Genomic DNA, 27,055 nt, shown 5'->3' with positions numbered 1-27,055 from the left:
ATGTTAAATACAACAGCTGAGTTGTATTTAAGATTTTTATGGCTTATTAGAGTCCTGACAGACCCAGAACTTTGAAAACTATTATTTAAACAGAACATTCATTATAACAGTATTAATGACAGTGGAACAAGTGTGCCAAGAATAGTTGTTCTGTAACCACATCATTAGTATAACTGCAAAATGCTTTATTTCTGAAGCTGAACACGTTTTGGTGCAATAAAGAGGTCATGAAATAAAAAGCTGGCTGATTCCAAATGGTCTCTAAGCATCTGATGATGAAAGTATTTCTTGCCCCTTTTCTAGTCCTAAATCCATTAGTATCTGCTTCAAGTCCAGAAACACATACAGTCTGCATTTTCTTGTTCCTTCATCTCTTCTGTTTTATGTAGTCATACTCTGAAAGAAAAACACATACCAGGCAATAAGCTTTGAACCTTGTAAGCAACCACACTGCTTTCCAGTGGATAGTATCAGTGCTAACACAAGTTAATGAAAATAGATGTCACCTAGGGCTGCATTAGCTGAATTGTCATTTCCTTGATGGATTATTTGGATTATTACACCATTTACCAAAGAATGGATAGGCAAAACCCTTGAGTGAATAAAGAATGGAAGGCTTGAAGAAGCAAGGCTTATAGAGAAGTTGCCAGACTATTAACTTTTAGATATAATAACTGATGTAAAAAGAAAAGCAAATTCATAGTTGTTAAATATCTGTGGGCTCTAATTCTCTTGTAGGAGTTTCACTTGACCAGGAGCTGAGCTCACATGAACTAGGACCATCTATTCCACGCCTTAGATTTGCAAATATGAAATAAGGAGCTGCTAAGCTATTTTGATTATGTCCATTCTGATTTTTGAAAATACTATGGGAAATCTTGCCTGGTGAAACAGGTGCGTATTTTAAAGACCCAAAGAAACAAAGTTCTCTTAGTTCCAAGTATAACGTACTGTTTTCTTCCTTTGTGCTTCCAGATGGATTTCTGTTCTGTTTTGGCTTGAAGGTCTTGATACTCTCGAAACTCTTGTTCACAGTACTTCAGATATTTGACTTCTCTTTCAAAGTAATCAAGTACGCTGTCATGCTAGTAAAAGATTACAAACAAGGGTCATTACATACCCAAAGACACAGAACTATTGCTGATGATCTGAACTGTATTAGGTTATCTATATTGGGAATATAGATATCTGTTTATCCAAATAATTTGCAGCAAAGCAATATAAAGATGTCCATTGAAAACAATTGATTTTGATATATATATGCATGGAGTTAAATAATTTTTATTACACTGATTCTAAATAGATCAGGCTTCAGGAGCCTGCACTGAAATAACTAAAACAATATAATCTAAATATCAGTGACTGCTCCTGGGTTAATAATTCTGTGCCTTAAATAGTGTAGCTCTAAAACACACGTAAGTTGGGCAGAAGCAATGTGTTTCCTCACATTATAGCACTTGGTTAGGTCCTACCTTGCTTTGGAGAAGTTACTTTTACTAAAATGAGGCTGCTGACCTGGTGCTATATTGCTACATACTGTGGCTCTGCAAACAGCAAACCTTTATGGGACATTTATGTAAGTGCATACATAACTTAAAACTGGGTTAGGATGGGAAGAAGATCTTGTGATGTAAAAACAACAGACTAGCTAGGACGCAAGACTGATAGACTGGATGAGATTAAAACAGTAGCTTGATCTTTGGCTGGGAGATGGGGGGTCAGGAGGAAAACCTGAAAATTATGTGGAAATAAAAAGAAATTAATATTGTTTTCTTTGTTCCCATGGTCCTCTGGTACAGGTAGTCCTTATTACAAAACAGAATGAATGTTAGGTGATGTTAGTAACAGTTGGCTAAATGTGCTTTAACTAAGCTAGAACCAGATGCTCAGACATGTAATCGAAGTACCAAATTTATAGGAAAAAAAGAAAGATACAAATGTGGACAAGAAGGTGTAAAATAAAAAAGTATATTTACATAAGTGTGCCCTATATAGCATTGTTTTAATGCATGAAGCTAGGTGTCATTTTATGCATGTGGCAAAAAATGCTGAGCTCTTTACTGTATTTCCATGTAGACAGGTTGGAGCAGTGGAGTTCTACCAGTTGCCACTCAGGTTTCCTTTAGGTGCTTCCTATGTGAGCTCTGTGCAAAGCCAGCTTTGCTACAGGTGATCTTTGGAGAACATGGCGATACTGATCTCAGGTTATTGCCATCCATTTGAAGGGAAGTTTCTCCAGGCAGGCTTGTTTCTGTGGTGGAGTTTTCAGGATAAAGTGTCACAGAGATGAATAAAAATTCTTACCAACCTCATTCATCAAGGGGTCACTTAGAGCCTGACAGATTTCCAAAATATGCAGTACTCCAAGATCATCAGACACTGCTAAAAAGTGCTGCTTTGCTGAAAGATAATTCACAAAAACATATAAGCAATGTAAATTCCAACGGTAACACATACCTCCGAACACAAGCCACACAGGGTTCATTCTTGTTGTGGTCTTTTTGGGTTATTGTTCTCTGCAGCAAAAAGGTAGCCTTATTGCTCTCTTATTTTCTTAACAAATTAATTTCCCTTTAAGGTTTATGCTTTTAATTTATTTTTTTTTCTGTTGCTTTATGCTGTGATAGCATGCTTAGAACTGATGTAGGCCTTTTTGTACATACAGTGCAGTGTTAGAGGAAGTATGTACTTATCTATTATAGAAGATCATCTGTAGCAAGATTACTGTGCCTTGGAGTCATGGGCCGTTATGCAAACAGGGTGGGTCAGTAAAGTGCCATCACCATCAACATACATGAGGCAATCCAGGGGCTGATGAAAGTGATCTTTGATTTGGAGATGTTCTGGAAATAAGATGGCTCATGAGTTTTCTTCAGTAAGTCCCAAATATCTACATTTCCATCATCTCTGCCAATGAAGAAAACTCCTGGTCTTGTTAAGGACCATCGTCCCGCAGTGTATCTTCCTGAAGAGCAGCTTGACTGAAGGATCGCTCCATACTTGAATTTTTTAAACAAATAAAAGGTAAACCCGACAGTAAAACAGTACTATCCATTCAGTACCTTAACTCTCCTACTGTTTTAAGAACATTCATAATTTAAATGATCCTATAGCAAAAATTGTATCAATGGTAAAATTGGTATCACCATCTGCAGATAAAGACAATTGTGGGGAAGTAAAAAACCTTGTATCTCACTTGCAGTCTATTCAGGTAGTTTCTTTATAATCTGTCCACTCTTAGATTTTGCCACATGTAGCACATGAGGAGAACTGTAAAAACCTCCATGTTGCTTTGCCCTCACATAGTTAAAAGGCTGTGTCCTAAATGAGTTCTTCAAACTCATTTAGCACACATTGCCTTTATTCTTCTCTTTCCCTAGGAGCAGAAATTATTCGTTGAGAAGCTACAGTTTTTACAAGGTTGGAATTAAAGAAGGTCACTTCATTTGTTTTCTGTAAAAGGCAAGCTTACAATGCTATTTTGAAAGTAGTTTTCTGATGTGAAGAAAAAAGCATTTCTTATACTCAGTTTAATTCTGTGAAGCTTTGTGACATACAAACATTTCTGAAAATACAGTTTCTGAGGCTATTATGGTTCTGTCATGTAATTATGTTTCAGCTATGTTAAAGGAAACTTACTGTAACCTCTTCTTTCCAAATGGCAAACTTCCGTCCTCCAATGCTTAGAACGATGTCTTTAAAAAACGGAGATCTCTGCAGAGTGTTGATAGTTTCAGTGTGGACAGCATATTTCTGAGTGTGCTTCTGATCTAGTGGAATGAAAAAGGCAGTTGCTTGTAACTAGTGCTTTAGTGATCATGTTCACAATGGGAGTTACATGGTGGGAAACAAGTGCAGGATCCAGCACACATTTCAAAGATCCTAGCCTCACTTTTTTTGCTGACAAGGTATAGGAAATGTAATTGCTGCAAATCTAGTTACTTGAATGATTTGTGCCAATGAGTACATAGCGACGCACCTATGCTACTGGAGAGGGCTTTTGCTATTTTGTAATGACAGCTAAACTGCTCACACTTTCAAGGTGTACTTCTAAATCCTGGTGTCATCAGTGAGACAGACTATTATAATAGACGAGCAAGAACATTAAAATGACAGAGTATAGGTGCAAGTATTTTAAAGCTGGCAATATATTAAGGCTTAAACACATATTGAGAAACTTGAACTTACTAAATGGTATTGGGAAGTCATTCTTGATTTCAATTTTCCAGTCAGAATAAACAATTTCTCCATCCTGTGATGCCAGAAAAATCAAGTAAATGCTAATGTTGGATTTCAGTGGCTTATATCAAAGTGAGTTGTTTTTTAAGCTGTGACTATACTTACTTATAACAATCATTAAATATGTTCTGAGCAAATAAAACTTAGACTTGTAGTGAGTGAATGAAGAAGCAGGAAAATTTTGGACACCAATTTTCAGTTACCTATTGCCAAAACAGCTTTAATTACCATGATGTATGTAGGCAGTTCTTGCTGCAGAATTAGCTGCTTGGTACATGCATTGCTCCAGTATTTGAGTAAAAGGTGATCAGAAGCAAAAAGCCAAATTTTCAATTCCATATGAACTCAAAAGTGGGAAAGAATTTGGAATTTTTGGTACATTGGGTAGGTAGAGGGCTCTGAATAGCTGGGACTTCCCAAGGTAGAATAAGTTGTGGGGGAAACTGTAGTATAAACGTTTGCTTCTGGCATTTGGGGAAACAAACAAACAAAAAAATCACTGATTTTACAGGTTCTGAAATACAGTTTCGTTCCTGATAGCAAGTAGTTAAGCTTGATATGTCTTACAGAATCATAGAATAGTTAGGGTTGGAAAGTACCATCTAGCTCCAAGCCCCCTGCCATGGGCAGGGACACCTCGTGCTAAACCAGCTCACCCAAGGCCTCGTCCAACCTGGCCTTGAACACTGCCAGGGATGGAGCATTCACAACCTCCCTGGGCAACCCATTCCAGTGCCTCACCACCCTAACAGGAAAGAATTTCCTCCTTATATCCAATCTAAACTTCCCCTGTTTAAGTTTTAACCCATTACCCCTTGTCCTATCACTACAGTCCCTAATGAAGAGTCCCTCCCCAGCATCCCTATAGGCCCCCTTCAGATACTGGAAGGCTGCTATGAGGTCTCCACGCAGCCTTCTCTTCTCCAGGCTGAACAGCCCCAACTTTCTCAGCCGATCTTCATACGGGAGGTGCTCCAGTCCCCTGATCATCCTCGTGGCCCTCCTCTGGACTTGTTCCAACAGTTCCATGTCCTTTTTATGTTGAGGACACCAGAACTGTACACAGTACTGCAAGTGAGGTCTCACGAGAGCAGAGTAGAGGGGCAGGATCACCTCCTTTGACCTGCTGTTCATGCTCCTTTTGATGCAGCCCAGGATACGGTTGGCTTTCCGGGGTGCAAGCGCACACTGACGACTCATGTTCATTTTCTCATTGACCAGCACCCCCAAGTCCTTCTCCGCAGGGCTGCTCTGAATCTCTTCTCTGCCCAGCCTGTAGCTGTGCCTGGGATTGCTCCGACCCAGGTGTAGGACCTTGCACTTGGCATGGTTAAACTTCATGAGGTTGGCATCAGCCCACCTCACAAGCGTGTCAAGGTCCCTCTGGATGGCATTCCTTCCCTCCAGCGTATCAACCAAACCACACAGCTTGGTGTCATCGTCAAACTTGCCGAGGGTGCACTCAATCCCACTGTCTATGTAGTGACAAAGATGTTGAACAAGACTGGTTCCAACACCAATCCCTGAGGGACACCACTCGTTACTGGTCCCCAGCTGGACATTGAGCCATTGACCACAACTCTTTGTGTGCAGCCATCCAGCCAGTTCTTTATCCACCAAGTGGTCCACCTATCAAATTGATGTCTCTCCAATTTAGAGACAAGGATGTCATGTGGGACAGTGTCAAATGCTTTGCACAAGTCCAGGTAGATGATGTCAGCTGCTTTACTGCTGTCCATCAGCTCCCTAGCCCCATCATAGAAGGCCACCAAATTGGTCAGGCAGGATTTCCCCTTATTCACAGGATTGTAAATTGTGGATTCCCCGATGTGATGTGATTGTGGATTCCACAGTTCACAGGATTGTCTGTGACCAAGCTCCTTGTTGTTTTTCATGTGCCTTAGCATGCCTTCCAGGAGAAGCTGCTCCAAGATTTTGTCAGGCACAGAGGTGAGACTGACTGGTCTGTAATTCCCTCAGTCATCCATAATTCCCTGGGTCTTGGAAAGGTTTTCTAGTTGTGTCCTTGAAGTAAGAGTTCACAGTCTACCAGATATTGGGGTTATTATTATTTTTTAAGCATGTAGCTAAATGCATGAAAATGGGAGTAAAATGTGGCATGCCTAGAAAGATCTTTTTAGTGAACACCTGAAGGAAACATGCAAGTCCAAACATTTGTAAAAGCTCTGTTACTTAATTGCTCAGTCCTTTGTGTATCTTGGATTAACATTTTCATTAGTAACCTGTTATTTTCACTTACCTCAGTTCCAACAAAAAAATCAGTGGAGATATCCTTTATCCCTTTCAGACTTCTGCTCATCTCTCTGGCAGACACCCTCTCTGGGAAACAGGATGGATACATCTATTTATTATACACTGGAATTTGTTAGACCAAGAAAATCCTTTGTCTTATAAAGGTAGTTCATTGCTAAGGGGAATTTCAAGAAGAGAAAAGATGAAAGACTGCCAAGTAAACCACCAATTCTGTAGTTTAATTTTCCTGTTACCCATTGCTGCAACTGCTCTGAAATTAGTGCTTCCCATACACAGACAACTACTTAGAGTAGCATCATTCTGTTCTTCATCAGCTTGACACAGCATGAGTGTCTCCATGGGAACTGCCCTTATGCATCCCCCCTTAGCTGCTGCAGCCAGGAGCTAACATTTCTGATCCAGGGAATGGCACAGCCTGCCTCCTGCAGCCTGTGGAGGAACAGTGTGCAACTATGCCGCAGCAATGCAGCTGCCAGAAAGGCCTTTTCTGGCATGGTTTGCAATCACTGTCTCAGGTAGTTCGACTCTTGGGCTACCTGTATGATAGCTTGCCAGCTCTACAGAGGGATTAGCAATGTGTTCCTACCACAAAGTGCCATAATAAGAACTGATTTACTATAGAACGTGAAGTTCTGAAGAGTGATGCCTCTGTCCAAAGCACTGCAGAAATACCTACAATATATACTGTCACTCTGGGATTATTTTTCTAAAAATAGTGTTGAATAGGGCTGAAAAAGACAAAATGTCTCAGGGATAAAGAGACTGGGTAGGGGACTTGCATCAGCAAGTGAAACCTGACCAAGCTACCTTGGATACAGAACTGTTCTTCTTGTATTCAGTACAAGGATATATCATTGTAGTTAATACACGTATACTGCAGTTTGAATACCAGTGTATTTCAGAAACCTTTTTCCCTAGATGCATTTAGCCATACAACATCGTGTTGCTCAGCTTTCATTATGTATATGCTGAAATATAAGTTTATTAAAAACATTTTCTCCAATAAGGTGTAATCACAATATTACCTGAGCTTTTGAAATTGCAGTGCAGCACCCTTAAAATAATCCTGGTGGAACCATACTCTTGGTTGATGACACTTTTGCACAGGTTTATCTGTTCAGAAAAAATGCATTTGCTAGCTCACTTTGTCAGATCTTTGAGGCACAAGACTAAATGGCTTGCTGCTGGAACAGATCTTTTCAGTTGCCATGTGTTTGTAATATTCCACAAACAGTATTTGCTGCCTCACATGCAAGCACAAAGAAAACACAAACCTGTGGTTTCTCTTGTGTTATCCTTCCCTGTAAGTTTTTTGCTATGTTTCTAGCAAAAAAAACCAAAACAACAAACAACCAACCAGCTCCAGTGGTTATGCTTCTTCAACAACTGTATCAGCTACAGCTATTCTGAGCAGCACAGATCAGCAGGTCCAATATATATATATTTATATAATATATATATATTTAACCTAACAGATTATTTTCAGCCTCACTTTTCTCACAAACTGTTATGACCATTTTCATCAGACTGACTGCTGGCTTGCAAGTAGTTATGGTTCTGTTGACAATGACCATGTTTCACAGTTTGGGACACACTTGGGACCCACTGAGATAGCACAGCTGTTGAAAAGGCCGACAGGAACTTACACTATTAATACAACTACTTCTGCAGCCGCAGCAGTTTTGAAGAGGCAGCCATGCTCTTTCTTGCAAGTTAGCTTTTCAAAATGCATTTTATTGACATTTCAGAGGAACGTTAAAGTCTTTCATTTCATGATTAGAAGGAAATTCACAAGGAAGTCACAATTTGCTGGAAAATCTAGAGTTGGGAAGCAGAAGAATACATTGCTATGGAGTTCTGGCTGTATCTACAGTTTGGCTTAATGCTTCTCTTCTATATTTATGTACAGTACCTTTATGAGAGGTTTCCAGGAGAGATCTAGATGCTTAGAAGTATCCGGACCACCTTGGGGTTTATAAAACGTGTTCATATCTGTTATTTTCTTAGATAAATTTTTTTCAGAAAGTTTGGTGTCTGGAATATCCCAAAATAATACTGAGCTGCAAAATGATTGTATAATGTTATTTCCTGGTTTTGTTTCAAAGTCAGATGCAGTTTTCTATCATTTTAAAGTTGCTTTTTTCAGCCTTTCATGTTCAGACTTTACATAGAAATAGAGATTCTGAAAAGCAGACAAATGCTAGATACCTAGTTGCTTCTTTTGTTATGACGGCATGTTTTCTTTTATACACCATTTCATCAGTTGTTAAATATGCTAAAGCAGCTAGACAGCATTCATACAGTTTGCTATGGGAAGTTACTGGGTGAAGTTACTGGAGGCTGAGAGAACTGGACAGAGTTCTGCAGTAGGCAATCTAATAATCCGAATTGAACCTCATTCCCAATTCTTGCAAGTAACAATTTATGTGCTGACATTTGAGGCAAATGGTCCCACTCACTTGAATCTGTCATCTCATTGGAGTTTTCACCCCTCTGGTTGTTCCTGTTTCCCTACTCTGGACATTAATTCACAGATAATTTTCCTCATTGCTGACATCTCTTTACCTTTCCTAACAGGAGTTGCTCATGGACCCATGCTCTTCAAGGCTCGTTCTTGTAAGTACAATGATTTCCCTGCTCTTTAGCCAAATACTCTTAATTTGGAGCCCTGGTGTGTGAGTAGTTTAAATTATTTCTTCCATATCCATTACTTGCATTACATTGCAAACTTGTTAACAACCGTATTTACAGTCATTCTTCTAAGTTAATCCTTTGAAGACTTCTTTTGATTAGAGAAAATAACTTTGTATCATTGCCAAATTTTGCTCTCTCTAACCCTCCTTTTATAACTAGCAAATATATGACTGAGCAGCCTATTCCTATGCAGCCTTGAAGCCTTAAGCTTTTTGCCATCATGAAAGCTAAACATTTGTTTCCACATTTTGCATTCTGCCCCCTTTCTGGTCTCACACAAGGTAATATTTGGTTGTAATCATCATGACTATTAATTTTACAAAGGAGGTGATTCATACAAAATAGTTTTGCCCACTAATTCTTCAAGTCTAAATATAGCTTACAGTTTTTCTGTGGCCTCAAAATCTTTAACAGCTCTTTGTCCAAGTCACATAATCAATGTATGTCTGGAGGTGTGCCTCTCCAGGACAATGTATAGGTGATCAGCACTCTTTCTAAGCTATACACAGAATATTAATGTATACTTCTGAGTTTTTTTTTTCAGTTAATGAACCCTTAATGCCATTACTGTAAAGGGCTTAACTGGCCAAAAACTTCATGTGCTTGTCTTCTGCATACAGAATTTCAGTATTCAGGATAGGCTGATAGGAATCCAGAAGTGTGCTAGTTAAATCATGGAGTATGCTCCATGCAGCTTTCCAAAGGAAACGGGAAGACATCCTGTAGAGTATGTATTATACATACCAATCAGGGGAGCAGGTTGCAAACTGCACAGGAATCTCAGCTCTGTTGTCAGAATCAGCACCCATTTGGTTGTCCTAAAATTAACAGTAATAATAATTACAGGGTGAGAAGATTATTAGAGACAAAAATCATATTCTGCTAAGTACTTCCATACATTAAATGTGATCTCTAGAATTTAAGTCAGTATTAATACTTGGGCAAGGTTTGCAAATCAGGAGTTATTAAATTGTAGTTGTAAAGTCAAGCTATTTTACAAATGTACTTACAGTGAACTGAGAGCAGCTTTTGCCTGCAGAACACCTAAACTAATAAATTAAGTCAGCAGGATAAATACGTGCTGGCACCACTGCAAGTCAGGCCCTCCTTAGGTTGCCATTTTTTGTAATGTTTTTTCATCCATCTTAACCAAAGAGCAAATCATTGAGAAATTTATCTCAGACAGTGAAAGGTACTGGGAGTGGTATCTCTTTGCCAAGTTTACACCATGGGTCATCTCAAATTGTCACTCAGCTAGACCATGCTGCGAGATAGGAATGGTGCTTTCAAGTGTTAATCATTAATAGTTTAGTTTGTGGGATTCTGCAGGTTTTATAGTACTTATCATTTACCAAGTAGTCATTGGTTTATACCAAATTTAATTTATTCAGAAAAATAAAGGAAAGGTGTTGGACACACAGACACACAAATGATTATAGGCTGTGCCATTATCAAATATAATTTCCAGTATATAAAAACCATATATTTTGGCTAAAACTGTATTTATCAACCATGTGGCAAAGTTTCAGCTACACTTTTTTCCCTTCGTGAGTTGCCTGCTGGAGTCAAAATGGTAGTTTCACAACCGTGCAAAGCTGAATTAGGTTCTAGATATAACTTTAAATACTTTTTCATTGATACCTAATAATAAACTGCAATTTTTGGGAACTATGCCATAAAAACTGCAATGCTGTGCAAAGGCTGACACACATTCCATGTTTATATAACAAAATGTTCAAGTACATGTTGCTAAATATTAACAAAGTGATTCCTTTGTCAGTATTATTTATCAAGCAGGAGCTTCCTGCATCTTTTGTTCCAGATGGACATGAAAACAGCTTTCTGACTCTAAACCTAGGGAGAAAAAAACAACCCATCCAAGCAACAAAAACCACACGGCATTCTGCTATCCAATCCCTTTCTTCATGTTTTACATCTGGTACTGATTCGTATCCATGGGTACTACTGTAGCATAATTTAATAATGAACAATTGTATCAGCTTTCTTTTTATGATACATGTGCACCCTTTCCCTCAGTCTTCTAGTAATGTTGCTAAGGACTGCAGTATCTATGAAGTCTTAAAATTTGTTTTAAAAACATATTGATACGTTCATTTGCATAAACCTGTTAAAGAGCTCAGTTTTCTTCCTCTTGGCCTGCTTTTCCACTGCTATTATTTTGCATTTGCCTGCATTTGCATTTGGAATTAATTTGGGCAATCATTTACAGTACTTTGGTAGTAAATGAGCATCCAATACTCCTGTAATAGCATTGGACCCTTTAACTACATATACCCTAAATACTATAGGTATTAAAACCGTCATGGAAAACCTAAGTTTTGAGTACACAGGCAGCACCTAGAAGAATTAAGGTAACTACAATAACACCATTCTTAGGTGCCTAGATATTTAGGTAATTGAAACATTTCTCTGAATCCTTCATGGCAGACTAGATTGCTCGCAGTAGTAATTCAGCATAATTTAGATATGGAATGCTTATTACAACTTTGAATTACAACTTTCAGTAAAGCCACAGAAATTTTTCCAGTATGAGAAGATTCGTATCAGGTTGAGAACACAGCACGGCTGTAAAGCACAATGAACAGGACAAGTGGCGATAGGTTACTAAATATTTAGAAAATGCAGTGAGAAATAAAAAAGGCTGTTACAAATAACTGAATCTTTAATATTTTATCTTGAGTTTACACTACAATTTCCGAGGCAGCATACTAGGGAAACAGGAAAAGTAAATTTTTAAGCTCACCTGAAAATAATTTAGCAGCCAAATTATATCTGTTACTGGTTTTTTATGAGCATGCTCTATGGGAGAGTCCGCACAGTGTTTCACTAGAGGTGGCTCTCTGATGCTCTGCTGATCTGCCATAGCTGGTGCCTAGAAGTATTTAAAAAAGAGATACCTTAGTGTTCCCAAATACAGTAGTAGACCTGTCAAAGACAAAAAGTTACTTTATGTACTGTTAATGCTGCTTCACAGGTTTCAGATCAGTTTAGTCAATTTGCTAGGTGTCTAATACCTTCCTACCTTTTCCCCTTGGACAAAAGAAAACACAAAGCAGCAAAACAAGCCTTTGAATAGGAAGCTCTAAAAAGAAGAGTGGCTCCACAGGCACATGCACATCCACTTAGGTTATTAGTTCCTCCTCTGCTTTCAGGTCTCTCTTCCACTTATTCCCTTTATAGTCTTCTTCCACTGAAATCTTCTTCTCATTTTCCGAGCTACTTTTTTCCTGTCCATAAACTTCCAGAATAATTTTCAGTATTACATTCAGCAACAAATGCTGTACGTCTCTGATAGGCTTCATAAGGCAACAGCTGAGTATATGCTGGTGCTCATTGAAGAACAGTCTGAAGTTTAAATCTGCACAAAATGCAGTAAAGCTATTAAGATGGGCCAATGAGGTAGAAATTATAGTGTGATAATGGGTTTATTTAATGAACTCATCAGGTTTCTTATCATTTCTAGTACCTGACTGCAAAGATTATCTACTGGTTTGAGTCAGGGTACTGTCACACATTTTCTCCCACAGACATACAGATGTACTACAATTGAGAATGGAAGCATTTACAATACTAACAGCTATTACCTCATTTCCATCAGCATCAGGTTTTGTATTTTGCAGCTTTTCTTCATGTTCAGAAATATCCCACAGTATAACCTGCAATGACAAATGAGTATATTAAGAATTATTCAATCCTTTATATTGAACGTATTTTTCACATACAGTTCATGGAGGCTTGGGGAAAATTCACTCTCTACACTAGAACTTAGGAAGTCTTTAAAATAGCAAAGTCCTTAAAGTGTTGCCACTTTAGTCTGATGTAATCAGTAAAAGGCTAAACTTATCTCAAAATCTACAAAAAAGAGAGTCTCTACAGCTTGACCTATGTTCCAGTACTACAAAGAATGACTGTACAGTAATGGCTCAGCTATGGAGTATCCAGGCATAACTTCAGTGCAGGATCAGAGAATTCCTGAGACTGTGTCACTAAGTGTTACTAGGGATGCTGAGTACAGGTCTTCACCCTTATTTTAATAATGTAAGGAAATATACAGGAATAGCCAGTTTTATTCAAAAGCAGAGAATGAACACCAACCTGTCCATTGCTGCAGCCACCCACAATGATATTTGAGTTGCTTGGACTGAACTGAAAGCAGTAGATGTCTTCAGGACACTCCAACAGTAGCTAGAAGGAAAACCAAAATAGTTGAGAAATACAAATGACTCAGATGGCTTTTCTCTTGTTGTTTCAACACCTGACCTATGGAAAAGTGCTGATGAAATACCTGAGGCTGGATAGGGTCAGAAACACTCCAGAAAAGTATTGCTGGTTGCTGCAGCAATGACTTGTCAGAAAGGTTAATGTGTTCTTCGTAAGAAAGCCTCTGTCTTGCTGACACTGCTATGATCCCTGAGTGAGAAAACGAATTTTCTCAGAAGAGACAATTCAAGTTTCAACACGCTGTTAATTATTCTGAGTGACTTGTACCTTCTGAATACAGTGAAAAACAAACCCAAAACCGACCCCCAAACCCAGCCATGTATTGATATTGTTCTCTTTACAGATCAACTCTGAGGAAATTGGTTTTGTTGCTTTAAGTTATTCATCAGTGAGCCATAGAACCTAAGCTTCATGGTAAAATTCAAGGGTTTTGCTACTACTGCTGAATGGGGTAATACTGCACCTGAAATGATGGGTCAGGCTTCTAGTGCCCATCATGAAATGAAATCTTCTGTAGCTGAATTTGTTTTCTGGCCAGGCTGCAGTATTGGCTGTTAGTATGCTGTGCAGCTAAGACATTTCTATAGAACTTAATTGTACCTTTAAGCTTGGCTGTGTAGAGCAATAATCCATGGCAGGGAGGAGACATTTAGTATGCCTCGTTACACTCCCTGGCACTCAGCAGAGCCATGTCCCATTATGGCTGTAACATTCCTAGGAAGTATTAGGCATGCATACAAGAACCAGCCATGGGGAAAAAGACATTAGTTTGCAGAGCCACAAGAAGGACCTGGCACAGTTGGAGCCCCACTTAACTGAGCCTCATATGAGAGAAATTTCCCTTTCCTGTGATCTCTGCTTACATTTTAGTGTGAGGGACTCTGCATGGTCTGTCTGAATTCTACAAATTTGTCCACCTCATTTTCCACTTTGTCTCAAATGAGCAGTTGAGACAGACATACTGAACCAGGTTTGGTGTTAAATTTAAAAGTTGATAGTTTTATGAAAAATGCGTATTTTATAGTTCTCACAATACATGTCAATCAAATCTCAATTCAGTATTTTAACTGCATTACCATCGATGTTTGGATGCCAGCAAACACAGCTAATAGTTCTGTCCTTGGGATAGCGCAGATCTGTAAGTGATTGGTACGCTTGAAGATAAATATCTGGCTTGACACCAGAACTGCTTTCAACTTCTGCTAGGGCCTTCCAGTCATCAAAAAAAGGATTTATAATTTCATTTTGCTGCAGTGCAATTTCCATTCTGTTTTGTGGAAAGAACGGTTAACATTTCAAATAATCTGGATGTGACTGCTCAGTAGTAGAATCACAAATATTTCTGTAAAGAGCCAGCTTTTGTTTTACACAAAATGATGACCACAGTGGTAAAAAAAGAGAAAGTATTTATTGCTCAGTGATGCATCACTGGAAGGAAATCCTCCTCCATTTAAATATAAATAACTACTTGTAACATGAATTTAACTCTAGTTCTAGTGTGGATCAAGTACAGTGCAGTTGTTAAATTCTTTCACAAAAAATGCTGATAAGTGGGATTTGTCCCGTGACTAAGGGCTTTAGGACAGTACCCTTGCTCTTCTGCATACACCTCTGCTTCAGTGAGCTGTGTCTGAAAGATCTGCTTTGCAGCTTTAGTGGTGTAACACTATCAGCTTTAACAGTTCTGATATCCATTTAAACCATCATTCATCTATAGTGCATAGACTTCATGTTAATTTTCATAGAAACAAATATTAATTTAGTATCTGTTAATATTAAAAAGTAAGCAAGAGGAAAACCAAACCAAACAAATATCCCCCCACCAAAGCCAAACCAAAAAAGTATATAGAAACAATTAGTATCTATCTGACCAGACTGCTTTTAATTTTACCTTAAATGTACTGACGTAAGAAATTCTTTCAGCTTCTCAGAAGACAGACACTCTTCTTTCTCTTCATCTGACAACTGTCTGGGAAAATACTGGGTGGCTGCATTTTTTGGATAGGTCCTAACCAGTTGGAATAATTTCAATGTGAATAAGTATAGAAACAATTTCAAAGACGGAAGCCCATGTAATGTGTAAAATTAAAAGCTAAATCTATTATTTTTTTCTAGAAACTCTTTGGAAAAGTGACAGAAGAAAGATGCAAACAGACCATCCAGTTCTGTTCTCTTTATCAGTATGAGAAATTCCAGGACAGCTGATTTAATTTACATAACTTTAACTGAGATCAGAAACAGTGTGTAGCTTAATAAATAAGCTGATAAATATTTTCTCACACTTACCATTTTGTCTGAGTACTACTTTCTCTTACTTTTGGAACCATTTGTATGCCCACATCTTTTACAAGCATTTTAATACTGAAAGTTTTGTCTTGATAGGATGTGCATTCAACATAACTGTCTTTTACATCTGAAGCATTCTTATCAGTAAATGTAATTGGTGCACCGAACTTCCTGCGTACTCGAGAAATCATATACTTAATCTGGAAAAGAAGTATTTCAGTAAGTTAGCAGAGGAAAAAGTGTTTTGTAAAATGGCAGCATTTATATAATTGAGGAATTAGTTCTATTGATGATTTTTGTGCTGAGTTTACTTACATTTCTACATTTTGAAACTGAAATGCTCATATAAATAACCTATAACATATGTAGTAAAAGACTGGTTTGTATTTCTAAAACAAGACATTGCCTTTATGTAATGTTTTGGCTAGTAGGATAAGGGAATTATATTTTCTAGTTCACATAATATCAAAATTGCTCCTTTAATTAAAGGATTGATTTGCAGTTCTATGTAATACTGCATTGGACTTCCAAGACATGGCTTTTCAGCTCGGCCCTCTTAGTGCGGTTCTCAACATTGGGTGAGGTATTTCACCTTCCCTTGTACAGCTTAGGGAGAGAAAAGTACAATGAAAAGGATCCACAAAAATCTGAGTGAGGAGTTTCCTTATAGAGAACTAGGAAGGAAGGGATTTCATTTGACTTCTACTCACAAAGAGAAGTAGGCATTTGATTTCAGGCAGTAGAAAGTTGTTACTCTGTCTTGGATACATAGCCAGGTACTTTTCTCCCAGTACCTCCCAAGGAACTGGAAAGGAATGTAGGCTGAAAATACTTCTGAGTAGACCTTGCCAGCAGGGTACAAAAAAACACTTGGGCTGTGAATGTGGGTTGCATTTCATGACTGTGAATTAGCTGTAGAACAGTCAGCCATCTTTTTGAAGTAATGGCAACATGTCCAGTTGCTGAGAACTGTCAAAACTTGGCCAGTTTTCCCTGAACAGGGATTTAGGTATTGAGTAGAAACACAGATGGACAGTTAAATGCTTGGGGATACCCCACACATCTCAAGTTAGGTGGCAGCTGTTGAGTGGATCTACTTTTTGGACATAGTTTTCTCAGTATAACATGTAGGTGAAGTTAATGAAGTATTAGGGACAATTCCTTCCCCAAAGGGTGCTCAGGCGTTGGAACAGGCTGCTCAGGGCAGTGATGGAGTCACCATCCCTGGAAGTGTTCACACACAATGCAGGTGAGGCCCTCAGTGCCATGGGTTAGTGGTGGCCTTGGCAGTGCTGGGGAACTGTTGGACTTGATGATCTTAAAGGTCTTTTCCAACCTGGTCGATTCTATGATTCTATGTCCTTCTGTAAGGTCAGCCTGTAATACCTGTAGTCAGTAACATTTTTTCTGAGGTAGAGCCTTTGAAAGTATTGCATGCCTCTTAAATACCATCCATATCATGAACAAGAGTACACTGGGCTCCATGGAAATAGAACTAGGTCTTTAGAATATAATTGAAGTGACTGAACTTGTAATTTGGCCAGATAGTAATTTGAGCAAAAAGTGGCAGAGATGTTACTGACCAGAGATTATCATGACTTTTGAATTTACAGCTTAAAAAGTAGGTATGTCCAATGCATTTTCACGTGCCTTGTTTGCAGGATTTAAATAGAAGAGAATTCAGAGAAAAAAAAAAAAAAATCTGCAACTGCAGCACTTTCAGTTTTTGTTGAAAGTTGAGATATTTCTCTTTTTCTTCTTGAAAGGTCCCAAGCAAAACTGGGATTGCAACTTCCCTTTCCCTGACTGGTTTTTAAGGAATGTAAAATACTTTTTAAAATATTCATTTGATTGACTAACATCTGTGGATTCTGACCTTTGTAACAGTGTCTTTAACAGATTCTTCTTCAACTTCCTTTTCACTGCCAAGAGAAACCCAAGGTTTTTGGACAGGAGGCCTGTACGGTTGGATTTCTAGAGTTTCCTCTGTGTTTTGTTCTTCTTTTTTGTTTTCTTCCTGTTTTTCTTCTGCAGTTTCTGGAGGCTGTGACATCAAACAGTGAGAAATGGTACTTTTTCACAACTGTTACTGAAATGTAAGTATGAACTAGAAAAACAGATTTCAGTCTTTAGCCACACATTCTTTATCTTAATGCAGCAAGTTTGGCTATTCTGTGCCCCTGGGTATGATTGGGTTAGGTCCCATTCACTCATTTGTGCATTAGAATTTTCCAATACATGTTACATATTTAATATTTAACAACTAAAGAGAAACCACTGTCTCGAAAGCTGAACCACTGTTACATAAAAAGAATTTGTAGTGGTTTCCTACATCAGGCCCTCCTGCCTGGAATTGCGATTTGCTTTTCTATCACTCATTTCTTCTCCTGGTACTGAGTTACAAACTCGTGTTGAAAAATTTTATAATCTACCTACCCATAAACCTTCTCCTATAATGCAGTGCACAAGGGGAAACCTATGTATCTAGAATTACTTAGAACTCAAGAACATGTTGAAGTACGATTTATAGAATACATACATACATACATATTGTGAAGAATAATTCTTTGAAGATGCCAAATATAATCTTTTCTTTTTATGTTTTGCTAAGAAACCTGGGTCTTGGCAGAGGAAATTTATGCTTATGACAAAATGCAGCAGTGGGGGTTAGAGTAATTTACTCTGAAGTAAAATACAAAAATGTAATTCAGTCTTTCTCAATATAAAAGACATTTTTTACAGTGATACACATATTTTTCTTTGATCAGATTAACCTTTAGAGGAACATTCTGGCATGCCAACCACATCAGATGCTTACAAATACAGTATCAGTTTATATTTTAGACAAGATTCTGAACTACTCATAGAAAGAATGATGCTTGTATTTTCTTACCTTCAGAAGGTTTTCCTTGGCTTCCTCAGAAGCAACGAGGTAAAAGTTCTGTCCATACTGGAAATTTGCATCTAAAACTACCAAAAGTTCTTCTCCTGGATATTCCTAGTTTAATTAAAACAATGAGGGGAACACTGAAGTCAAATAACATATAAAACAGACATGAGTGTGTGACTGGCAAAGCTACCAGTAGTGTAAAGTAGGTGTCTTTGGTTAATCTTTTAAGTCTTAACAGAGGATTACATGTGCCAATTGAAAAGAATAGGTGGATTTTATTTTCTAATAATTATTTTGGGACAAAACTAACCTTTTCATATCAAGAATTGAAAAGAAACTGTTTTAATGTTTCTCAATAAATAGGCAACGAGTAAGGCGAGGCCAAAATATGTGAAGCTCTGCCAGTTCAGAGAATCAAAACTAATAAGATTTATGTTACTTTTAGCATATATAAAATCTAGAGTTAGTTAAAAAAAAAAAAAAAACAACAAACAAAACTGTGCATGGTGAGCCATGAGAAACTTTGAGCTGACAGTAGTCAAAGACCTATAGCCTTTGGATATTACACCATTAGTGTTTTTACACGGAGTCAAATAGGGTCAAACCTTATCATACACTGTGAGAGCATGGAGTCTTCAAGTGTGAACAAAATAACCTACATACCAGGATAACATTTTTGATAGGGTAAAAATCAGAAATTTTAGCTCTTCTTTTCAGGTCCTGAATGATGTCCTCTTTTTTAATGATTTTGAAACAATTTTCTTCTGTGACATCTTCATCAACTCGGCAATTGAAAATTGCTTGGGTCTGTGTAGTGAGAACTAAAGGAAAGATTTCTGGGTGGCCTGTAAAAGAAAGCAAAATTCCTTGAAACATGCACTTTAATAACTCTTCCTTTACTGTTTCCTAGCAGAATGCCTTTGAATCTCTCACCTTAAGTTTTGGTATTTTGGAAGGCATAGGGTAAAAATTGTATTACATGTTGTTAATCTTGGAAAAGATTCTACCTAACAATTCCTACTTAATGAATACGTTATTCCTAATATAAGGGGTTTTTTTTCCTCTTAATTAACAGGTCATTAAGAACTTCAGTGAAGAGTCATTAAATAAAGTGTTTTTAATACATTAAGGACACAACTGCCATAAAGAGAGCCCATGAACAAATACACTCTAACCCTTTGCTGTAGAATGTTGTCATGTTAAGCCAATGTTTGAGCTAGGTGAGACTTCGATGCCCTCCCAAATAAAGATGTTTTTCTGATTTTGGACTTTCATCTTCCTCTCACTGAGTTCTCAGTGCAGCTGAGTCTTTTTTGCACTAAGCAAGTGAGAGTAAAGCGAGGTCACTAAGATTCAAGTCAGATACTTATTTTCACCGTTGCTGGAGAATATATAGCTGTTGTTTTCTGCATACATGACCTCCATTAGGTTCATTTGTACTAATCCAGAACAAGCTATTTCTTATCCTACCCCTGGCAGTGTTATCTTCATTGGTTCTAGTGAGGCTGGATGCAGTTAGGTTACCTGTCAGCTGCGCTTCGCAAAAATTCAGTCTGAAGATAATAACCAGTGCCTCTTGTTAAGTGTGTCAGCTGTAATTATGTAGCACTGATTCTTCCCACATTACATGTTTTGCCCTCCAGTTTGTGTAACAGCTGTGTTTAAGATCACTATAGGCCCAGCTAGTTGAATTCTGCTGCCCAAGAGACTCTTCTTCCTTCACAATACTGCCATGCTAGCAGTCATGCTCTGTCTTAGCTGCCATAGTAAGAGCGTTCTTCATGAAGGCCACAGTATTTTGTCTGAGAAGGCTATCAGATGTTCACCTTTTTGATAAACTGGGAAATGTAAAAGATTTATGGACATGAGTACATGGGATCTTTATGTCCTCAAATGGGCTGGATTTTGTAATAATAACTGATACTTTCTATAACCTTTGTTTCATTCTCTTAGCTTGAGTTATTTAATATTTTATCTTAATTCCCAGCACCTGTGGTATTTTTATCTTTGTGTATGCCTTAAATTGAAGTTGATATATCTAAGATGATGATATTGACCAGCTGGCTCAGCATGTTTTGAAAAGCCATTTCTAACCCAAGCCAAAAAGGACTGATAAAACAGTAAATTCTCCTTAAACTCTGTCATTCAGGAAGTTAAATCTCTGCATAAGGCTATCACATAATACATAATGTTTGATGAAGCTGACATTTATCCTTTACAATTTTTCAATACTGCTTCTCTACTGCATCTGCTTTGCTATAGTCATCCACTAAAATTAATGGCATGCTTGATGCTTCTGGTACATGCTGCACTATACAAAATATTATTTACTTAGCATTCACTAGTAATTTTGTAGCATACACACTCCATTTATAGCATGCACAGTCCACTAGTTAACTCATTAGGCCTCATTAGGATGTTGTTAGGAAGCAGACTCAACCCGTAGCATGAACTGCAACACTAAGATACACTCTACATTTCAATATATTGGAGCAAAAAAAGCAGACTTCCTTTTGCAAATTAAATTTCATATGATGGACAGAGGACAGAAACCTAGGGCTGCGCACCAAAAGAGAATGTCATTTCCATCCTCTCTGTACACAGCTGGCTCACAGGGCACAACAGCCAGGAGAGCAAAGGAACAAGGTATTTGTATGTATCACAGTGCTCAGAGTTGGTGATGTGGCTGCTGGCTGTAGCTAGAAGCTACAGAAAATTTATAAATATAATTAGCTGATTCTTAGGTGACTTTTTTTTTTTTTTTTAGAAAATTATTCCTAATAGTCTCAAATAAAATAAAACCAAGCAATTAGAGGGTTTTTTTTAATTCATAAAAAATCCTACCCAGGAGTTTATTCAAGAAGCTCATACGTTATTTTTTAAAATGAATTGTGCATACAGCCTTTCCACAAATGCTAATGCTAAAAACCCTGTCTTCTCAAAGAGATGTAGGTTTCAGTGTAAAATAAAACAATACAAGCATGCTTTAAAGTTAAGCAGAAATACAATAGACATGACTATGAGAGGGAGACGATTAGGACAGAAAGTCTATTTTCTTCAATGCTCTATTGCTGGAAGTCCAGATTAAAAAGAGATTAATGATCCAAATTAAAATACGTACATCTTTTAGCCTAACGCAAGGGATTGATACTGGAATTCTTACTATTATGAACATTTTTAGTGAATGCTCTTTTCCCCAAAAACTTATGTAGCATCTAACCAAAGGCTTCACATTGTTTTTCTGATGGTATATCGTATCCTATCTTTTGTAACAGTCAGCAGCTCTTAGTGCTATGAGAACTTCACAAAGGACCAAGAAGCTCTCAGAGAAGTAAAGAACGCTTGCCAATCTTATGCTAAGGAGATACCATGCACAGACAGTGACTGCTTACAGTAGCATTATTTTCCTGCTTTTGGCAACAAGATTTTAGCAGTAGTTCAACTATTACAGCTATAACCTTACTTGCCACTAGGTGGAGGTAAAATTCTCTCTTACTGACAAAAAGTCTCTCTCCAGGAGCACCGAAAATACAAATTTCAATTTATTTTTAAGGTAACACTTTTGACACATGAGGGATCATTTATTATGCATTTTCATTAGCTGCAGCTTAGCCATTTCGGTGACACTAATCCAAGTGCAATTTTCATACCCACATGTGTGTACCTGTTTACTCATGTAGGAAGTGCAAAAAATACTTGATATCTCTGCGACTTTTAAATGGCAGATTTTTTCCCCTACAAAGCAAAAATGTTACTTAATGTCTGTTGACATCTATGATTAAAACCCACAAGTGATATGCCAAAATAATCTTCTCACCAAATTCAGTCATGATTTGATGAAGATGAAAGATTTTGAAACTATAAAAATATTTCAAGCCTTTCTTTCAATTGCTTGACTATTACTAAATGTGAACATTTTGCATCCTATAATTCTGTTGTGATGCTTTTCTATTTCCCCTGGTTCCAGATACTCTCAAACCAAGGTAAAAACATCTTCTACAAACCCATACCTGTTTCTGCATTCCTTGCTGCACTGCCTGCTACTCAGAAAGTGGTACTGTAATATCTACTGTAATAGCTGCAATTCTTCATAGTTTCTAAATTTTATAATTCATAAAAAATCTTTCAATTTCATTCCCTGGCTTTAGTAACACTGAAGCTTCAAAATGCTGAAGAGTTCCAAAACTGTTACTTGAAAGTCCGGTCATCATAGCACTTACCTATACTAGCCATAGAAAGATCAACTTCATCTTTTTCATCTGAAATATAAGACATGACATTACCAGTAAGATTTCTTCCTAACAAAGTTAAGTATAAATATACAGTCCTTTTCTTGTTAGGCAATATTTAAAAACTCTATGTATGTTTAAAAGTAAACCGTGAAGAGGAAACAGTAATTTCTATTCAGTTCATGTTTAACACAAGAAATGAGTGAAGCCTTTCAAAATAGGTCTGTATTTTAAGGAGATGTTGGCATATTCTGAAACTATGGAGATTTAAAACTAATTTTTATTTTGAGCAGGCGGTCTGCCTAAGACAGAAATCAAAAGAAATCTGTCATCTTGTGGTGCTGCAGTTTTCATGGTTGAAAACCACACTGACCGCTGCCTGATAGTACCTGCTTTGGGCAGCTACTATGTGAAGAGGAGATAAATGGGCAAGGCTTGCTAACATCAGACAGTAGCAGAACTGAGAGGTGTGCAGGCAGGAGTGGACATGAGTACCCTCTGACAGTGGTGAGGTGGGGAGGCTTGCTCTGGGTAGCAGGATGCTGCTGGAGCAAGGCTTTCTTCAGCTCCTGAGAAAGGGTCTGCAAACCTCACAGCAAATTAGGACTGGAAGAAATTAACAGTGATGTGCAGAATATTCTCTGCAGCACAGCAGCTATTAATCAGCTGGGAGGGGAAAAGTGATTAAAAGGCAAAAAGCAACTTCAGGAAGGTGGCTGTCACAGCAGAAAAAGAATTGATGAAACAAACCAAATAAAACCCAAGCAAGAGAACATCACCACCTGTTCTGAGAATGTGCGTGCCACTGGAAAAAAATATAGCAAAGGCTCATTAGCCTTACACTTCATTAATATATACACTTTGTAAGTGGCACAAGTGAGATAGCACCTCAGCACATCTCAGGAAAAAAACAGAATAAAAGGCACTGTGAAATTAAATTGTGAGACTTTAGTGTTCTTTTCAAGCTCTGTTATTGTACCTGTACAGTGTGATCCTGAGCACCTGAACTCCTGCTTCTGGGGACACTTCTTTCTGCCTGATGCTCTCTCCCTGGGTTGTTAGCTTTTGTGAATCTCCCCACTTAACATGTATTAAGCCTCCCAATTTCCCATTCAATACTGTTATTATGACACCACAAATTATTACATCTAAACTACCAAGACAAAGTGTAAATATTGCAATGTAGCTTTGTTATGTTCCATATACAGGTTACAGAACCATAATCATTAATTGTAGATCTCTCATTCATATAAAATAACATATTCTAATTTATCTCATGTTTACTTATATACAATGGCCCAAAATAATAAAGGTAGCTCTTATGTGAGACTCTATTACTGTTTGTTTCATTGCTTCTGTACCTTACATACCAGGATCTTTTCCCTTCGGGGATTTCTTAGCTTTGCTTACACCTTTCTGTTTCTTTGTCTTTGCTGGTGACATCTTTCAGATTTCTCTAGAGAAAGATACGTATCATCAACAAACTCTGAACAGACAGTGGAATGCACCATGCATGAGTGAGAATTTTGCCCATGCTTTTATGTAGTTTATCATTATAGTAATAAGTTCATATACAGCCAAAGGTATGTTCCACAACTGTAAACCATAAACTGTATTCTGATACATGTAATAGATGGAAATACTGCTCCTTTCCAGGGTGATTAAGTATGGACACCGATTATCCAAAACTTTTCTATTCCAAGTTAATTTTTCAGTGTGGCTCTGGGGAGGTGAAACTTGGAAAGAAGCCGTATGCATTATTGTAGCATGTAGCAACCACACAGCTGGAAATAATGCTCTGTACTCTTGTCTCATTTACTCTCCTTCTTCCTGATAACTAGAATAAGGATGAGAACAGCAATGTAAAAAGGCTCACACCCCTTGCAAAGGAGGACATGCAATACAGGCTGCTCACAGTACAGACAGGACAGCACATCTCCACAAAATACACTGCCAGCACCATCATGTGGAAGGTACACACACAGCAGCCGATAGAACAAAGTCGAGGTAGTCCAGATTCTGTTAGAAGCATTAAGAATTGTTTGATGTTGTTACCGAACAGCTGGAGGCTGGGATTCAACAGAGATAAGGACAATGGGACTTTCAGGTTGTTCATGTCCTCTGTTTTCCATGTTCCCACTGTTTTTTAAGACTGTAAATGGATTGGGAGAGGAACTATTTTTTAAATGTCTACAAAGCACTTACAGTATTTGGATGCTATTCTAATTTTAACACTTACAAGAGGAAAGCAGATACACTTATAAGGCAGAAAAAGGCTGCACCATCAAGAACTTTCTCATGACATACCTATTTCTGATGAACCCTTACTGGAGCTATGGCCTGTCTGCCTACACATGTGAACAGCACATTTACTGTCAGGATGCTTTAAGATGCAATGGTGAGTTTATAAAATAAGTGTTCTATCTTAAGACCTTCCCGATGAAAGGCCTAAACCACTGTAGACATTAAAACAAACACGCTATGGCCTGTGAATTTGCAATTTCAGTGGTCATCATGGCTTTGGGATGGTCATTCCCAGACTGAGAAACAGCATTTTCTGTTTTGTAACACAGTTCTCAAATACTCCAGAGGCAATCAATATAATTTTAGCTTCCAATCTGAATTTTAGTTTGAAGATGACCATTGATGGCAGATAAAGGTCATGGATTATAGCCTGTCTTTGGGATCTGTGTTAACTTCCCAAGAATTCAAGGTAAATTTTGCTGTTAACTTTAATGGGAGCAGAGTCTGACAGTCTTATTACAGTAATGCATTTTTCCTTTTCACTCCAATCAAAATAGAAAAATATAAAGCCTCAGACTCTTTATTGTTCTGAATCATGCAGACTGCAGGTGACAAGCTGCATTTATGGAATATTACTGCATTTCTCTGTTATTCACTCATTATTGCAAATACAGCCCCTTCATTAATCCCTCTGAAAAACTAGCAATTTAATCTTACACTTTTTCCAAAATGATAATGATAATGTAATGATAATACCGTAATGATAATACCAATGCCAAACAGATTAATGTTTCAGAATTATGAAATTCTTGCCTTGTAAGGGATGATGTTTTTGGAAGATTAAAAAGCCCTCACAAGTTATGTATAGTGAGTGTAAAGAAGAAAGTTAGGAGTCTTTTCTGCCCTCGTTCTCCCAGTCTTTTTGTCAGGTACAAAACTACAAACATTGGCAATATATTTATGTTTAATATTCAATATATTTTCCCAGATATAATCTTTCAAAGAAGCCTCTACACTGAAAAATATGCATAGTTTATAGTACTGAAACACTTAGGGCTACTTAGAGTGCATGTCAATTCAGATGGTTAAAATAGGCTAATTTTCCCTTATTTAACAATAAAAGTGCAACGCTCTTTCTTATCCATCTCTTTGTACATGTTATGTAAAAAATATTGTGACCCATTTTATAAATTGATTCTATGACTAATTTGAAATCAACCTTCACACCTCTGGATAAAAGAGAAAATACAGTCCTCCAGGACAAGAGGAGAGGCCAGCTGTCCTACAAATCAGTTGAAGAACAGTATAAACCATCTTGTATATGCTACAGTCACATTGGTTTATTTCACCATTTCCTAATTATACACTGAAACAAAGCCAATTTGGAAATGTTGAGTTTTTTCTTCTGAGTAACCTAAACCATAAGTCACATGAATAGAGGAAACACAAAGGGCTGAGATAAGTCACATGCCTATGTTTAGTACAATAATTTGCAAGTAAAAACATCCCTTTTCCTTCAACTGACTTCAAGTATCTTGTACCTATAAAAACAGTTAAAACGTTTGAAAATTGTCTCCCAGTAATGCAGTTGCTCCTCCTTTACTGAAAGAATCAGGTGTAGAGGCACACACAGCACTATGCAGCTAAGGGCAGTACTGGTGACTCTATGCATATGTTAATACAAAAAGTATCGATGTTTAAGAATTGCAGATGAACAGAGCAACTGGTAGGACTGTTCATGGTTCCATCTGTGATACACAGAACCTCACCAACTGGAAAGCAGATAGAAAAGTACAAGCTAATTATCTCCTTTTACAATACCCCTAACACCATATCGCCTCTGTCCATTTGTCATTCTGTGGGCATATGATTGTCAGTGGTTAGGAAACATGTAAGGCCCTCAAAGAAAGCAAAGGCAGAACTTCTAAGACTTCTCTGGAAGCATTAATAAGTCCAT

General features: G+C 37.7%; 1 protein-coding gene across 3 annotated transcripts; it reads right to left on the bottom strand.

Annotated features, from left to right (window-relative positions):
* Positions 1–170: 170 nt before the first annotated feature.
* On the bottom strand, positions 171–26,644 carry DNAI3 (dynein axonemal intermediate chain 3). Of its 3 annotated transcripts, none has more exons than XM_061345238.1 (23): positions 26,318–26,644; positions 24,225–24,310; positions 22,846–22,884; positions 19,289–19,470; positions 18,629–18,733; positions 17,612–17,779; positions 15,736–15,935; positions 15,341–15,457; positions 14,526–14,716; positions 13,514–13,638; positions 13,324–13,413; positions 12,804–12,884; positions 11,972–12,100; positions 9,952–10,025; positions 8,426–8,573; positions 7,539–7,626; positions 6,500–6,579; positions 4,189–4,252; positions 3,640–3,770; positions 2,795–2,843; positions 2,309–2,400; positions 952–1,085; positions 171–396 (listed from the first exon to the last, which is right to left on the bottom strand). In XM_061345238.1, the coding sequence occupies exons 2-23, from the start codon at positions 24,295–24,297 to the stop codon at positions 390–392; spliced, it is 2,367 nt and encodes a 788-aa protein (XP_061201222.1). In that variant the 5' UTR covers positions 24,298–24,310; positions 26,318–26,644; the 3' UTR covers positions 171–389. The 3 variants fall into 3 exon arrangements, with proteins under 3 accessions (XP_061201222.1, XP_061201219.1, XP_061201220.1); XM_061345235.1 differs by having other exon boundaries at positions 2,795–2,999; positions 26,318–26,635; XM_061345236.1 differs by having other exon boundaries at positions 2,795–2,999; positions 12,813–12,884; positions 26,318–26,632.
* Between the last annotated feature and the right edge of the window lie 411 nt (positions 26,645–27,055).

Source organism: Neopsephotus bourkii, unplaced genomic scaffold (assembly GCF_033783945.1).
Source record: "Neopsephotus bourkii isolate Nb327-2 ecotype Australia unplaced genomic scaffold, CSIRO-AGI_Nbou_v1 NB_234, whole genome shotgun sequence".
NCBI lineage: Eukaryota > Metazoa > Chordata > Aves > Psittaciformes > Psittacidae > Neopsephotus > Neopsephotus bourkii.
Note: the sequence above shows the minus strand (reverse complement) of the source record. Positions and strands in the feature narration are given on the sequence as shown.